General features: G+C 51.1%; 1 protein-coding gene across 1 annotated transcript; it reads left to right on the plus strand.

Moving 5' to 3' along the window:
• The first annotated feature begins 1,155 nt into the window (after positions 1-1,155).
• LOC135974254 (protein MROH8-like) lies at positions 1,156-14,385 on the plus strand. Its single transcript, XM_065561279.1, has 9 exons — positions 1,156-2,324; positions 4,575-4,670; positions 5,598-5,702; positions 6,413-6,548; positions 7,298-7,407; positions 10,663-10,815; positions 11,841-12,001; positions 14,038-14,167; positions 14,380-14,385. Exons 1-9 carry the CDS (start codon positions 2,037-2,039, stop codon positions 14,383-14,385), a joined length of 1,185 nt encoding a protein of 394 aa, XP_065417351.1. The 5' UTR covers positions 1,156-2,036.
• Positions 14,386-17,148: the final 2,763 nt, after the last annotated feature.

Consider the following 17,148-nt stretch of genomic DNA (forward strand, 5'->3'; position numbering starts at 1 on the left):
ATCCACAAGCCAAAATAAAGAAATAAACCTGATCGCGTCTAGTTAAACATTCCCTGTCCAGTGATTTTTCTCGGTATGGAAGATGAATTTTCATACCTGGTTCCAGCCTTACACAGAATTGCTGCTCCGTGTCCTGTCTCCAGAGAACAGACACAGACAAAGAGAAGTTTTTTCCCCATTTTAAAAAGTTTTAGCCCTCCCCTTGGATCTTTTGGTCAGGTGCCCACTCCTGTTCCTTTAGCTGGGGAACTTTGTTAACCCTTTACAGGTAAAGCAAGCAGAGAACAGCCACCAAAAGGGACTTTATAGCTAACTGGCTGGCTGGGTGTTCATAAAAGGGAGCCCCCCACTTCATTTATTACACATGGTCACGCTACATCTGGCTACTTGTCCTACAGAAAACAGGCCCTGTGTGGAGTCCTCCACATGGAGTCCCATTGCTGTTCTGCTTGTTCTCCTTGATCCAACCCTTCTCTGAACAAGTAGCTCACACAGTCAGGTCCTACACAATCCAACATTCTGCTGGAAGCCATCAGAACCCTTCTTAGACTGTCAATTCTTGGGAGCTGGGCCTGTGTCTTCCTTTGTTTGCAGACAGAGCCCAGTATATTGTAGGTGCTGCCCGGATACATCATCATCCTCAACTCACCACGATTTCTGATCCTGACTAGTCATTGCACTGCAACATTGTTACTTTATCTACCAGGTGCTCCGTGTGGAGGGGTTTTGAATGAAGGTAGAATATTCTACCCGATGATGTTCTCTATCTAAATCCCTTTCACCCTGATATATATTTTTTCTCATTTTGGTTTAGGATTTCATTATGAAAAAAAGTTTCTTAAGACTCTTGTTTGTTCTCAGCAAGAGCATCGACTGGCATAACATGCCTGACTTTTTTTTTCTCAACTTTGCATCAGACACTGCAGGAGCCATAGTGGTGAGTAAATAATATACACAGGGTCCGTGTTGTTGGATGGAAAAGGTTGATGAACTGTGGAGAATACTTAGCTGCTAACCCCACGCTAGGGTCCATGGAATCGGGAGAGTTGTAAAGAACTTTGTTGTATACACTGAAGCAATTATTTCAGTGTGTAAAATTGAGGTCAGTGCTGATTGACTGGAAATATTAGTGTGAATGGACAGAGAGAGGATGCTAGTTGGTGGGAAGTAGGAGATGAGTGGACAGAGATGGATGAGGAAATGAGGGAGTGAATTTGTGGCTGGGTAGAAACAGATGAGATCCCTTTGGACAACACCACTGGCTGAGCAGCTTCATGATCTGGGAGCTCTTCCATCAGAAAGGAAGATCCTGGGTTTTGGCTGGGCTCCTTGTTACTTTTGGAATATCTGATGTTCTTTTAGCTGGGGATTTATTGGAGACTCCGGAGAAGCCTGTGGCTAATTTCGCCTTTTTTGAGGCCTCCAGAGTTAGCTGTGATGCCAGGGCTTTGTATAACCTCCTCAATGAATGTGTGAGGGAGTAGGACTGATGCTGGGAGCACTTGTGTCTCATTTACTATGTTTGCCCCTTTGTGACTTACAGGAGATGATTAAGAAAGAACCCCGGGACTCTCTCTCCAGCACCATACGGCTCCAGGCCATGGCCATCATTATCGAGCTGAGGTAACGTGACTTCTCCTTTAACTGCCCAGCCTTCACACCTGGCTTCTCACTCCATGCTCGGTGGGACCAGAGTTGCCAATAGCAGTCCCTCACTTCGTGCCTTTTTCTCTTTAGATGCTGAGGACTCTTTGGGGAGGAGCTGGGGGACTATTGCATGGCTGACTGATGATTTTCTACCCAGTAACTTTGTAATCCTCTTTACTCCACATGTGATTCAAAGCCAAGAGTCTCTGCAGACATTTTGAGATGATTTTCTTTCTGGAGGTGTCAGCTGAGTCATTTCCTTCACTCTCTTCTGTAGCGTTTCTGAGACGGATTTACTATTCAGGTCACCAGTCCCTGCCCTCCCGTGCTTTTCCTGTATTCTGTTAATCTTTGCCAGTGTCTTACTCTTCTACATTGTTACTGTTCACATGATCTTGTTCTCTTGTATAGTCCAGATGTCTCTTAGTCTCACACTCCTTGAGCATAACCCTCAGTTCATGTCCTCACCATCTGATGCCTCCGTTACGCTTCAGAACCTCAAAGTCCAATCCAGGCTTCTTCCTTTTACCAGCAAAAAGCATGTGGTGAAGGCCATGGGCTCCCACCAGAGATGGATCCTGCTGAGAACATTCCTCAAGAGTGTGTTTTCCCTGCCACTTCTAATGACATTGCAGGTGCAAGGAGTAATCAGGGGTATAAGCGGCCAGTACACAAAGGTAAGTCAAGAATGGTTTCCTGTTACTTACTTTGGGCCCATATTGGGGATATGTGACTACACTGTCAGCGAAATTTCTCATGGAACACCATTGTGGAGTATCAGTTGGGGACTTTAGCCCCGGTGACGTGGCCCTGATCATTCGTCCCATGCATACAGCAAGTAGCTGCCACATTCCCAATTATGAAAATGATCCATCCGTTTTCAATTTACTAGGGAACTACTGGGGATCCCAATCTGGGTGGTGAAGCTAGAATGAGGCATGTGGACACTGGACCAAATTCACTACCAAAGTCAATAGAATTTAGAACACTTAATTTGCCTCACATCTCGCATGCTCACATATGCTCTCTCTAACCAAATCATTGGAGTGAATAGTATCTAAGACCCAGAGGAGTAAAGGGCAAAGACACAGGGCCGGCGCAACCCATTAGGCGGTTGCCTAAGGCGCTACAATTTGGGGGGTGGCGACCACAGCGGTATTTCGGCGGCGGGACCTCTGTGGGGGGCGGCATTTTGGGGCGGGACCTTCCGCCGCCTAGGGCAGCAGAAAAGCTGGCGGCACTCCTGCAAAGACAAGGTGATATATTTATTAAAGTGATATTTATTTCTAATGTTAAAAAATCTCATTTCAATTTAGGACTTTCTTTTGCTATAACATTTTCCTTACTCTCTGATAAGGGCTTTGCTGCATGTTATCTTCCCAAGGGAGGCATTGATGAATTCATTACATTAGGTTTGGGGGATGATTTGGAAGATCAATTATAAGAAAAGGGTCATTTATACTGCAGATGTCTTTCTGTTATCAGTTTCCTTTGGTTTATAATGGAAATGAGGCAGGGATATAACGATGCATCTGGCTTTCTGGGTGATTGTCAAGAGCACAGCTTTGAATCACGGCAGGCCAATATCAGTTGAAACGTGAGGCTAGTTTTCTTGAGATTCCTGAAGGATTCACTGCCCAGAACAAATCTAAATACGGTTTCTCTTGTGCTCAGGGCACCCACATTATTGAATAAGTGAAGTAGCTAATTATTTAGCAATTATTGTGTACAAGAAGTATGGGCCAGACCCTTCGCTGGTATGAATCCGTGTAGCTTCACGCCCGCTGATGGAGCTATGTCAATATGCACTCATTGAGGATCTGGCCTTATTTTTATAGACCTTGTCTTAGGACAAGGTCTGAACTATAAATTCTATTGGTTTATGACTTGGAAGCCAGAAAGGCCCATTAGATCATCTAACCCAGGGGTGGCCAACCTGAGCCTGAGAAGGAGCCAGAATTTACCAATGGACATTGCTGAAGATCCACAGTAATATGTCAGCAACCCCCCATCAGCTCCCCCACCCCACTCCCAGCGCCTCCTGCCCTCTGACAGCCCCGCTGATCAGCGCCTCCCCCTCCCTCTCCGCACGTCCTGATCAGCTTTTCGTGGCATGCAGGAGGCTCTGGAGGGGAGGAGCGATGGCACGGCAGGCTCAGGGGATGAGGCGGGAAGGGGTGGAGCGGGGGCAGAGCCTGTGGCAGAGCCAGGGGTTGAGCAGTAAGCACCAGTAGCGTAGCTAGGGTGGAAGCGGGGCAGCGGCCGCTCCCCCACCGAGCACAAGTGGCGCCTTTTTCATTTTACTCACCCGGGAGCAGGAAAAAAAAGGCGCCACCTGCTGCGGCGCTTTTACTGACGGGGCGGCGCTCCGGGTCTTGGCGGTACTTCGGCGGCGGGACCTTCGCTAGCTCCGGGTGTCTTCGGCGGCACTGAAGCTTCATCGCCGAAATGACGCCGAAGACCCTCAGAGCAAGTGAAGGTCCCGCCGCCGAGGTGCCGCGGAAGACCCGGAGAGTGAGTGAAGGTCCCGCCGCCGAGGTGCCGCCGAAGACCCACAGAGTGAGTGAAGGTCCCACTGCCGAGGGTGGGTAAAAGCACCGCCGCGGGTGGCGCCTTTTTTTTTTCCACTGCTCCTGTTCCCTCCACCTGGCTACGCTCTGATGAGCACCCCCGGGCACATTGGAACGTTGGCGCCTGTAGCTCCAGTCCCGGAGTCGGTGCCTATACAAGAAGCCGCATATTAACTTCTGAAGAGCCGCATATGGCTTCGGAGCCACAGGTTGGCCACCACTGATCTAGCCTGATTTCTTGTATAATACAGGCCAAAGAATTTCACCCTGTGATTCTTGCCTCAAGCCCATAAGATAAATTATTTGTATAATCCACAGCTCTGTGGCGCTGAGCATAACGGTTCCCCCTCCTTTCAGGTTCTCTTCATTGAAACATTGCAGACCCTCAACGAGATGCTCCAGAGTCTGATTTTAGAAAATCCAGTTCCGGCTGAGCTAGAGAGGATCTTGCAGGTAAACAGGATCTGGAGATGCCGGTTGGAGGATGGTAAGGTAGGGAAGAGGAACAGGAAAATCTTGTTAAGAGCTTGTGAGGGAAAGGAGAGTTAAGGAAAGAACGGAGTGCCCCACCTCCACAGGGTTCTCCTATTAGGGCATATGTGACAAGGTTCATGTAGCACGGGGGAGTCTTCTATTTCCATCTGTGAGGTCTGACAGTCTCCTCCATTGTTACCCTCAGTTTCTTTCCTGTCTCCAGGTGGCCCTTACATCACAGTGTCCTTTCCAAATGAGGATGTTATTCCCTTTACTGCCCATCATTGCCACTCCTGATGCAATTGGAGGGGTCGCTGCCAGGACTCTAGTCCCCCGTGAGGGCTGGCACCTGGCCTCCACAGAACTCCCAGCTCCAGCTGTCCCACAGTGAGAACCAATGGGTGCAATGGGAACCAAGACTGCCGCTAACTACAGAGCATGAGGGCTGGCCCAAAGTCTGCAATCATGAAAGAATAGAAGTTTTCCTCCAGCTGCTCTTATTTTGCTGAATGAAATGCTGGATTGTGTGGCTTGTCCAGAGAAGACTTGACCCTTCCCTTCCTTACATAGGACCCAATCCTGCATCCATTAAAGGCTCGATCCAATGCTCATTGAAATCAAATGGGGACCTTTCCGTTGACTTCAATGGGCATTGGATCGGTCCTTAGATCAATGTCAAAACTTTCATTGACTTCAGCGGGTGTGTGACTGGGCCCTCAGAGAGAAATGCACTTTGCTTTCGTTCCAAGAGAAGAATTCCATGTGTATTTTGAGTCTGCACAAAGCAGACGCAGCCTGTATCTGTAAGAGTGAGATGATTCAGCCAGAATAAAGATTATCCTTTGGGGATCACTTGTATACACCCTTTCCCCCTGTTATTTTTAACCTCTCTTGTTTTTCCTGCAGCTCATGGACTCCTGGATGCAGTCCAGGGAAGCTTGCCGGCGGGAGAGGGCTGTATGGAGCAGCATACTGCTCCTAAACTTCGTGGCCACAGAAGTCAAACTGGATGTGAGTAACTCGTGACTTCTAGTGACCTGATTGCAAACTAGACCTACAGGGCACTCTCCCATGCCAGAGAAACTTCCTGCTTAGAAGTATGTTGATGGGCTCCACAGTGCAATGCTCCCTAATAGGCGGAGGAAAAACCGATCTCGTTGCTCGTCCATCATCCTGACTGAGATGGGTTGGCGTCTGATACACTTGGAAAATAAATCCAGTGCCCTGGAGGAATAGGCCACCTCTTTCCAATGCAGGAAAGGCAGCTAACAAGGGGCACAGGAAGAACGGGTTTTTCTATGGTTGGATCTAATGAATTTCAGAGAAAAGAGATTTCAAAATCCTAGAGACTGAAGACATTTCATCCCCAGCTGGTTCCCTGTTTGCCTCCATTCCTCATCCTAGTACCATGGGATACTTTCCTCTTGTGCAGCTGCAGGAAGAGGCCTCTCCGTTCCAGCCCACCTCAGCCGTTACAGATCATTATGATCCTGATCTTGCTCCCACTGAAGTCTGTGGCAAAACTCCAGTGGACGTCTGTGGTGCGGGATCGAGCCCTATATTCTTCTTCTGGCTCCCAAGCCTCTTCTGAAGAGGGAGAGCTGAGGATCACGCCCCATTATAGAAAGGGACTGTGTGGATATAGACTCCTTGCCTAGGAGACACAGCCCGCTTTCCCTGCAGTGGTAATGGATTCCTCCTCTCCTCTTTTGTACAATTAGGAAGCGTCTCCATTCACCAGGCTCGGACACCTGGTTGCAGTGCTGGGGATCCGCTGTGGGGATCCCGTCAAGGCGATCAGCTCAAAGGCAGCAGGGGCTGTTCATTACCTCGTCTCTATTGCGTGGCGCCAAAAGAGTAAGAGAAGCAGTGATGAGCATCTGAATCCCCCTCCTGGGAGCTAAATGCTAGAGACTTTCCTCAGGGAAAGCTCCCATTCAGGATAGTGCCTGAGGAAGAAGTAGAGGATCTGGCTCGGTATTTGTTCCTTTGAACAGAGTGCTGGTTTTTTTGTGGCTCTAGAAACAAGCGTCTGATAGTCATCCCGTAATTCTAGCCCTGACTTTCAAAGAAAGGAAAGGGGAGGGGGGGAATACAGAGAAAGGCAACACACGTTACCGCAAACTGAGACTGGTAGAGCTCATTCCGTCAGTGGGAATGGGAAGGGTCAGTGGGACACGATGATAGGGGATTCAACGCCATCAGACCAATTAGTTCAGTTCGAGATGCCTGTACCCCGAACGCCCCAGAACTTTGATGGCTGTTGGAAATCTGGATCCAAATCTGGGGCTCGATTCATGACTGTGTTAATCCACTTCTATGCCACTGAAGTGTTTTGGCTAGATTCCAGTCACCACTTGATAGAGTCACTTTACTCTGGGGGTCAAGGCCCTGATCCAGCACAACATTTACGCACATCTGTAACTTTCATCAGGCGAGTAGTCCACGGAAGTCCCTGGGATTATTCATCTGCTTAGAATAATGTATGTGCTTAAATGCTTTCCTGGATCAGGGCCAAACAAAGGGCTTTGTCCAGTAAAGAGGGATGAGAGCAGAAGCCAGGAAGTAGAATGGAAAGTTAAGAGTGTTATTAACATGTATTTCAGTTGCACAGTTGGACAGAAAGAATGTGGAATGGACTGAACAGAGGAACAAGGAATTTCTGGCTGCTTGGTGCCCCACTGTGGTTTGCAACAGCCCCTCCAGGATCGCAGAGGTAATCACATCCTGGCACTAATGACCATTCTACATTGGTGTCAGTACAATACGGTATCGCACAGCTCCAAAGTACTTCCTGTCCCTGGATCGCCCATCTCTATGGTGTATGGCTTACCCAAGAATTACAGCTCCTGCCCTTACTCATGGCTAGAAATGACATGCTCAGAAAGAAACAAGATGGGTGAGGTCCAATTTTTTTATTGGATCAACTTCTGTGGGTGAAACAGACAAACTTTTGAGCCGTACAGAGCTCTTCTTCAGACAGAGACAGAAGAGCTCTGTGTAGCTCAAAAGCTGGTCTCTCTCACTACCAGAAGTTGGTTCAATAAAAGATAGAACCTCACCCACCTTGTGTCTCTAATATCCTGGGACCGACACGGCTACAACAGTGAAGACAACAAGTGCTCATAAAGAGTGATCTACTCTGCAGCAAGTGGTTCTCAACCTTTCCAGACTATTGTACCTGATTTCAGTCCCAGGGGGCGGGGTTCGGGCTTCAGCTTGAGCCCCGGGCGGTGGTAAGGTGGCCGGGTGCCCGGTTTTCGACCAGAAAATCTGGTTGAAAAGGGGATCTGATAGTGTCCGGTCAGATCTACTGACTGGACACCCAAAGTCCAGTTACTGCGGGTGAGGGAGGTGGGGAGGTGCCAGGTCATCACCCGCACCAGCCCCTACTCAACCGGGGCCGCCACCTACCCACATCATGCGGCTGCAGCTCCCAGCAGGCAAATTGCTCCTGACCTGGGCGGGGAAGAGGGGAAGAGCAGTGAGCAACAGTGGAAGGGGAGAAGAGGACCAAATGGGGGGCAGGGCCTCGGGGGGAAGAGGCGGGGCAGAAGAGGTCCAGCACTCCTGCATGAGTGTCCGGGGGCAGGCTGAGGCGGCTGCTGCGCCTGCGGAGGGAGGAGGGGAGGAGCGCATGGCAGCCCTCCCCCCCGCCCCCCGGCAGGAGACTCCGAGTCGACTCGGGGGAGGGGCGGGGGAGGCTTATCCTGGCTGGACCTCCTGAGCAGCAGCCTGGGGGGGCTTGGATGAGTGTCGTGTTGGGGGTCGGTGAGGAGGCCCCCCCTTCCTCTCCCCCAGAGCTCGCTGCCGCCAGCAGGGAGAGGGCTGGGGGGAGTCCTCCTCTCTGGCCCCCTGCCCCAGCCCAGGGTCAGCCTGCCTGCTGCACCCCAAACTCCTCATCCTTGGACCAGCCGCACGCCCCCTCCCACACCCAAACCCTCTATCCCAGCCCAGAGCCTGCACCCAACATCCAAACTCATCTCAGAGCCTGCACCCCTCCTGCACCCAAACTTCCTCCCAGAGCCTGCACCCCAAACCCCCTCCCGCACCCAGACTCCCTCCCAGAGCCCGCACTCAAACTTCCTCCCAGAGCCTGCACCCCAAACCCCCTCCCGCACCCAGACTCCCTCCCAGAGCCCGCACTCAAACTTCCTCCCAGAGCCTGCACCCCAAACCCCCTCCCGCACCCAGACTCCCTCCCAGAGCCCGCAGCCCCTGCTGCACCCCAACCCCCTGCCTCAACCCAGAGCCTGCACCCAGCACCCAAACGCCATCTCAGAGCCGGCACCCCTCCTGCACCCAAACTTCCTCCCAGAGCCTGCACCCCAAACCCCCTCCCGCACCCAGACTCCCTCCAGAGCCCGCACTCAAACTTCCTCCCAGAGCCTGCACCCCAAACCCCTCCCACACCCAGATTCCCTCCCAGAGCCCACAGCCCCTGCTGCACCCCAGCCCCCTGCCTCAACCCAGAGCCTGCACCCAGCACTCAAACTCCATCTCAGAGCCTGCACCCCTCCCGCACTCAAACTTCCTCCCAGAGCCTGCACCCCAAACCCCCTCCCGCACCCAGACTCCCTCCCAGAACCCGCACTCAAACTTCCTCCCAGAACCTGCACCCCAAACCCCCTCCGACACCCAGACTCCCTCCCAGAGCCCGCAGCCCCTCCTGCACCCCAGTCCCCTGCCTCAACCCAGAGCCTGCACCCAGCACCCAAACTCCCTCCCAGAGCCCGCAGCTCCTGCTGCACCCCAGCCCCCTGCCTCAACCCAGAGCCTGCACCCAGCACCCAAATTCCCTCCCAGAGCCCGCAGCCCCTCCTGCACCCCAGTCCCCTGCCTAAACCCAGAGCCTGCACCCAGCACCCAAACTCCATCTCAGAGCCTGCACCCCTCCCGCACCCAAACTTCCTCCCAGAGTCTGCACCCCAAACCCCCTCCCGCACTCAGACTCCCTCCCAGAGCCCGCACTCAAACTTCCTCCCAGAGCCTGCACCCCAAACCCCCTCCCGCACCCAGACTCCCTCACAGAGCCTGCACCCCAAACCCCCTCCCGCACCCAGACTCCCTCCCAGAGCCTTAGGCAGGTGTAGGGGGAGGCGGGACTTGGACCCATTCTGAGCAATGCCAAAAATTATACAAACCTGCCACCCCTGTGTGTACCCTCAGGGGTATGCGTATCCCTGATTGAGAACCACTGCTCTAGCAGATGGGTTCCCAACCTGGGGGGCACATCCACCCTGCCCTTTCCTTATTGCCAAATGGGACAGGGTCTTGGCTAGTTTGGAAGGGGACTCTGGGAGGGTCCTAGTATAGGAAAGGGAGTGTCCATATGGGGAAGGTTGAACGCCTGCTGCTCTAGTACTTTGGGTTGTTAGAAGCTGTCACAACGAGGTCTATACTATATAGGCTTGATCCAAAACCTATTGAAGCCAATGGAAGTCTTTCCATTGATTTCAATGGTCTTTGGGTCAGGCTGCAAGCCAGAAAGTATGGTGATGGTGTCGTAATCAGGACTTGGGTGCTGTATTTATGCTGGGATGTGTTGTAGGAGGGTATCACATACAGTCACAGTCAAAGACCGAGTACTGTAACAGTCATTACTAATATTACTACATGGATCCCGCAACTGCTGATCTTTTAATGGTGACCCTTGCACCTCGGATGCCTGGGAAGTAGGTGTCTGACACCACTAAATGCACATCCTGACGTGCACGGCAGCACTCCTAGATTGGCCACTCTAATGGTTTAACTAGTCCTGTTGCCTCACTGTGAGTGATATGGTTTCGCAGCAGAAGCCTCATCAGCCACTGGGGCCCTGTAATAGAAAGGAGTAAAACAGAGCCCCTGAGAAGCCGGAGAGGACCTGCAACCCCCAGACAGGGCTTTCTCTGGGCTCCAGTAGTTATCAGCCCCCCGTGGAATCAGGACGCGGCCTTTTGTAAATTACACTTTTCCCTGTATGCTTCAGCTCTTTGGAGTCTATTTCAAGCCAAGAGAGAGGACAGATTTCATTCTGACTGTTATGGATGGCCTGACGAATCACTGCAACAATAACTGCCAGCCAACTGCAGAGGGATTGCTGTCTGCCATGGTGAACAGCGGTGGGACTAAGGTGGAGAAGGTATGGGGCACTGCTGCTGAGATGGACGGAAACTAGAATTCCCAGTGCTAGGAACAGTCATACGTTCAGAGAGTTTAAGGCCAGAAGGAACCATCAGATCTTCTAGTCTGATTCCTGTGTATTGGAAAACATAATCCCAACTATACATACAAACGGAGGGGGTCTAAATCAGCTGTTACCACTCAAGGGTGGAGTCATCATGGACAATTCTCTGAAAACATCCACTCAGTGTGCAATGGCAGTCAAAAAGGCTACCAGAATGTTAGGAAGCATTAGGAAAGGGATAGATAATAAGACAGAAAATATCATATTGCCTCTGTATAAATCCATGGGATGCCCACACCTATAAATTCATGAATGGTGTGGAGAACGTAAATAGGGAAGTTTTATTTATCCTTTCACACACACACACAGACACAGACACACACACACACAAACCTGGGTTAATACAAACCTAAGGAAATATTTCTTCACACAACACAACTCGTAACTCATTGCCAGGGGATGTCGTGAAGGCCAAAAGTATAACCAGGTTCAAAAAAGAATTAGAGAAGTTCCTGGAGGACAGGTCCATCAATGGCTATTAGCCAAGGTGGTCAGGGGTGCAACACCGTACACAGGGTGTCCCTACGCCTTCTGATTGAAACTGGGACTGCGTGACGGGATGGATCACTTGATAAATTGCCCTGTTCTGTTCATTTCTTCTGAAGCATCTGGCACCAGCAGAAGACAGGATACTGGGCAAGATGGACAATTGGTCTGACCCAGTATGGCCATTCTTATGTTACCCCTGTATTGTGCCTAGATAGGACTCATCTCCTTTGAGCCATTGATATGTGGTCTTTGTGACAATGCACCTTGTAAGGCTCTGAAATGAGCCCTGCCAATAATATAGGAAATTGTGACTTTTAGGCAAAACCTAGAGGCTAACTCTGATTCTCCAGGGATGCTGAGGTTCCCTCTTGCCCCAGCTGCAGGATGGGATGAGAGTCTTGTCCCGCCTCATCTGGTTCCCTCTCTCTCAGGCAGCAGACCTTGTGGCTGGGGTTTGCAGCCGGTTGGATTCAGTCCAGCAGCCCAGCTCCAGGACCCTGATGAAGAAGTTAGTGGCCCTGCTGGCTGGCGAGGCGGAGCATCTGGACACAGTGATCTCATGCCTTCTGGACTACTCCTTCCCTACAGACAGGTACGAAATGCTTCCACTCTTCAGGCCTCGCGTGATCCTTTGAGGCCCTATATGAGAACCTCACCACTGAGCACATTGTTTGGTCTTACTAAGGCAAAGTATAAAGCACTGACTGTTGAGGACTGAATCTCCCCCCTCTACATGGGGCAAATTACCTGTCCTCTCCTCCTGATGGCTCTTCTCTTTTCAGCCACAAACCACAGCGAGCGAAATCCGCCTGTCAGAGATTCCTCTCCCCCATTCCCTGAATGTGTCTCCCCATGTGCAAGGCAGGAGCTCTCATTCCCAGTCCCCCTCTCCCGGCCCCTGGGAGAGGTTCTCAAAAGCACAGTTCCCCGCACCTACGGTCAGTGCTCATGGGTCCTGGAGCAGGGGGTGGATTTAAGTCTGTGTTCTTGAGTTCACTATCCCTTTGCTACTCCGGCTGGCAAGCGCAGAGCTCATTCCGCCGTTCTCCTTCATCTGAACGTACAGATAGTGAGCCTAGGTGGAACGTTTGCTGTCTGAAGCACATTTGTGTTTGGGCAGGAAAAGTTGAGCAACAGTGATTACGCAAAGCGTGGTTTTATGATGGATGATCCCAAGCGGTGAGTTCCAAAACCAATCCATATAAGCAGGGCCGGCTCCAGGCACCAGCAAAACAAGCAGGTGCTTGGGGCGGCACATTTCTAGGGGCGGCATTCTGGAACCGGCCATTATAGGTGCTGACTCCGGGGCATGGGGAAAAAGTGTCCCCGCCACCCCAGCTCGCCGCCCCAGCTCGCCTCCACCTGCTTCCCTGAGCGCACCGCCGCTGCTCCGCTTCTCCCCCCACCCTCCCAGGCTTGCCGTGCGCGAAACAGCTGTTTTGCGCAGCAAGGCTGGGAGGGAGGGAGGAGAAGCTGAGTGGGGGGCGCTCAGGGGAGGCGGAGGTGAGCTGGAGCGGGGAGTGGTTCCTCTACCCCCCGTTACTTCCTGTGCCCCCCGACCCTAGCTCACCTCCGCTGCGCCTGCTCCCCTGAATGCGCCGCTGCTCCGCTTCTCCCCCTTCCTTCGCCTGAGAGGGAGGGAGAAGCAGAGCGGCAGCGCACCCGGGGGAGCAGGCGGAGCGGAGGTGAGCTACGGTGGGAGGTCGTGGGGGCCCCCAGGAAGCAATGGGGGGGGGAAATGTGGCACGCCCGGGGGAGGAGGCGGGGCTGGGGATTTGGGGAAGGGGTTTGGAAGGGGTGGAGTTGGGGTGGGGCTGGGGGAGGGGGGTACGAAAAAAAAAGTGGGGGCGGCCAAAATTTTTTTTGCTTGGGGTGGCAAAAATCCTAGAGCCAGCCCTGCATATCAGAGGACTCCACTGAAACCCTCCCTCACACAGTTGTTAGCTGAGCGCTGCGGAGATCTGAGCCACGCTGCTGCATGCCCGCTCCCTTTTTTTTTTAAAGGGAATTTAATGCTGGTGAAAGGTGCCCCATTGACACCCTTGGATAATGAAGACCTCAGCTGCAGCCCAGGAAGTGACGATGAAGCTTCCTCCACACTGCCCCTAACAACACTCTGAGCTCATAGCTGGAGGGGCTGCCGACTAGGCAAGAAAGGCTCATTCAGCCTCCATGTCCCGTTCAATCCCTGAACCTACCAACAAGGGCCAAGTGTGGTGGTTGACTCTGTAATGTGGACAGCGTGCACTGGGCACTGGTCCGAGACCCTTAGTTCATTTCATATAGGACATCTGCTGCCAGAGAAGCTGTATTAGCCATTAGCCATCAGCCTCTCGGTATTAGCCATCAGCCAGTAACAGGTCGTGACCAATTGAGGCCAGATTCACACTGGCAGCCTTGAGCTGAAATGCTCCATATCCTGTGTCAGTGATTCTCAATCTGAGGTCCATGGAGTCCTTGTTCATGCTCCACATTGAATTGCACAAGCTCTGGGGACTGGACTTCTGGGCAGGGCGTTGGCTCCACAGGAGGATTTCTCTTACAAAGAGATTACATTGGTGAAGAGGTTTAATAGCTTTTCTCCTACGCCATCCAGTCCCTCATGTTGCCGTATTTCTGAATTTCTAGCAATGCGGCCGAGCTGTGGCAGTTCCTATCTGCTGACCCAGCCCTCGGAGGACAGGTGATGGAGAACCTGGTTGTGAAGCTGCAGAGTAACCACAACTCTGAGCACCAAGCCTCTCACACGTCTGCTGCCGTAAGTCCCTGTTCGAACATCCATAGCCCCATACAGTTAAATCTATCCTATGTCTCTGTCACACGGCACACTCACCGCCAACGCGCCTCCTCATGCCAGGACATGATGTTGCAGGGCTTATTCCACACTGGTGTCCTCTTGTCCAGCCTCCTGGTTCTGCAACACTCCGCAGGTTCCATGGTCTGGCCCTCTGGCCACATCACCTCTTCCAGGGTTAACAGAAAAGTCCAATATGGGAAAACCCAACATGTAGTGGTCTCTGTGCCAGAACCTCAGCCCCCATCTGAGCCTCATCATTCTTGGTCTCTTAGTCCTGAGGTCGGTACTTTGCCTCTTGCTGGGGAACCCAGACCTGACCTCTGCTCTGGGTTCCAGCCCACGGACCCCATGATAGGCTGCTAAGGACTGTTCCTTCAATCCCTCACCACTTCCCTGAGCTGCTCCTCCCTTTTTCCTGCTTGTTAGCAACTCCCATGGATCTGCAGCTTCTGCTTTTCCTGCCCTGGATTTGTGGCTCCTTGTGACTTCTTCCCACCCAACTTCTGAGGAACTTCCTCAAAGCTGTTCCCAGCCTCCCTGGCAGCAGCTGGGCTGTGTTTCAAACAGTCCTTCTGGTTTCCCTCCATAAGATAGGAGTCCCTGCCCCCTAGCCTTCCTCCTGGAGGTGGCATTTACTTCAGGCAGTCCCTCCACCTCTCCTGCAGGCAGGACTCCCCCAGTCTCCTCCTTTATGCTGGGTTATAAGTTAGCCAACTGTGGGGCCTTAGCCAGATTCTCCTGGTGGCCCTTTTCCCCCAGTCAGTCCTCAGGCTCAGAGGGTTCAGGCATAGGTGCTGGAACTGGGGGAACGGGGGTGCTGTAGCACCCCCTGGCTTGAAGCAGTTTCCATCATATACAGGTTTTACAGTTTGGTTCAATGGCTCTCAGCACCCCCACTACACAACGTGTTCCAGCACCCCTGGGTTCAGCCTTCTCCTGCTGGTGTTTTCTCTGCTAGGAGGGAGGAGGCAGTATGTATGCTGAGCCCCTTCCTAAAGCTCATCCCAATTCACTGGGAGAGAGGGGAGTCCTGGCCCTCCCATTTTGCAAGGCTCCTGGTCCCAGGTCCTTACAGAAACATAACAGGAGTTCCTCCTGAGCACGACTTATTCCTTGGACCACTTCTTCCCTACCAGTATTTCCCAGCTCCTTACGTATATCAGACACCTCAAAATCTGACTGGGCCACGCCACGTGACAAGGGTGGGCTGACCCCTAGCACCGCTACCTTTACAGGGACAGACTATCCCCTCCGTTTTGGGGCTACTCCATAATGTCCTGACAAACCCTTGGGGGAGGGTTCCATTCATCGCATCCATGTTGGAGCTCTGAGAAACCCCTGTGACGCTGTCTGCCCTGGTGCCAGCTCAGGATAGGGTTGCAGGCTAATTCACTCAGATGCTAACAGAAATCAAAGAAGTCAAAAGCTATTGTAGTGTAATCAGGCAGTTCACCTGTGTGTTTGTTTAGTTCAAAGGAAAAGTTAAAGGAAACACTTATCTTTATAACCTGTTGATTGCTATTGTATTGTGTATATCCCTGTAATTAGTTAACCCTAGATCAAAAGTGTGCTTTGGTGTTAAAAGATGAGAATGAACTTGATGTGTAAAGTTTATGAAAACTAATGAAGGATTCTTGTTTGCTCTTACATTACATTGGCATCGTGTATATCCCTGTAATTAAATTACCCATCAAACACAATTGGAGCCTTGGAAATGTAAATGAAGAAGACTGCTAACTTCAAAGCAAGGGCTACTGTGTTTGACAACGGGAATTCACAGACTAAGTCTGAATTTCCTACTCATCAAAACCCACTTGGGTAAAGACACTGTTCAGATTGGTTTCTGGAAAAGCTATAAAATAGATGTCAAGGAATGATCCTGTATCTCTGACTGTTTGGACTCTTACAGGGAAGATGCCAAATGCAAAATGGAGATCCCCAGAAACATCTGGGTTCCTGAAAAGACTTTTAGGAAACCAAGAGATTACTACATCTCCGCTATCATTTGGGATTTACAAATTTTGACTCACCTGTTAATGTATTTTACCTGCTTTAACCTCTCAATAACTCTCATTTATTTTTCCTAGCTAATAAATCTTTAGTTAGTTTACTAGAGAATTGGCTGCCAGTGTTGTTTTTGGTGTGAGATCCAGAGTACCAATTGACCTAGGGTAAGTGACTGACCCTTTGGGGTTGGGAGTAACCTGATGTGGTGTGATTTTTGGTTTTAATAACCTTTAATCACAAAGTTCAGTTTGTCTGGGTGGCAAGATAGGCTGGAATGTCTAAGGGGACTGTCTGTGGTAAGACTGTCCTTGGTAAAACTGGTACTGTAATCCAGGAATGCACAATTGTTACTGGCTTTGTGAAATCCAGTTATAGAATATACTACTAGTTTGGGGTGCCTGCCCTGTTTTATGGCAGTCTGATCTAAGATTGGCACTCACAGTTGTGAACCACTCCAGAGAGCGTGACAATTGCCGTAGTCAGCACAGGAGTCACATGCCACAGGTCAATTGGGCTTAAAGATCATAACCCAACACTATTTAAAGTTTAAATTTGATATGGAAAGTTTTAAGGGTTAAAGATGAGTTACAATGGGTGAATCACAATCCTCTGAGAGTCTTGACTCAAAAGAACTTGAAAAAGCATGTAAAGAAAGGGGGCTATCTGTTAAGAAGAAAGCCGCAGAACACGAACTGAGAGATTTGCTCATGGACTTTGACCAAAAAGCAGGGTCTCAGCCCCCCTAGACCCCAGATGCAGAAGAAAAGGCCCCTCTGAGGCACTTGGAAGCCAAGAAACAATGCAAGCATGAAAGAATGATGGTGGAAGTCCAAATGAGGGAGAAGAAAGATGCCGAGGAAGCTGATGAAAGAGCCACTCTTCTCTTCATTAATTTATTCTCTCCCATTCTTAGTCCCATGAGGCATTACCCCCAC

The sequence above is a fragment of the Chrysemys picta genome, chromosome 11, assembly GCF_011386835.1.
Source record: "Chrysemys picta bellii isolate R12L10 chromosome 11, ASM1138683v2, whole genome shotgun sequence".
Classification (NCBI taxonomy): Eukaryota; Metazoa; Chordata; order Testudines; family Emydidae; genus Chrysemys; species Chrysemys picta.

What these genes read in the sequence shown, in the direction of transcription:
- LOC135974254 (XM_065561279.1), top strand. Translation starts at nt 2,037, where the DNA reads ATGATCTTGTTCTCTTGTATAGTCCAGATGTCTCTTAGTCTCACACTC. An exon ending in TAAGCGGCCAGTACACAAAG is followed by an intron (nt 2,325 to 4,574) that starts GTAAGTCAAGAA and finishes CCCTCCTTTCAG; the next exon opens with GTTCTCTTCATTGAAACATT. An exon ending in GCCCCTCCAGGATCGCAGAG is followed by an intron (nt 7,408 to 10,662) that starts GTAATCACATCC and finishes TGTATGCTTCAG; the next exon opens with CTCTTTGGAGTCTATTTCAA.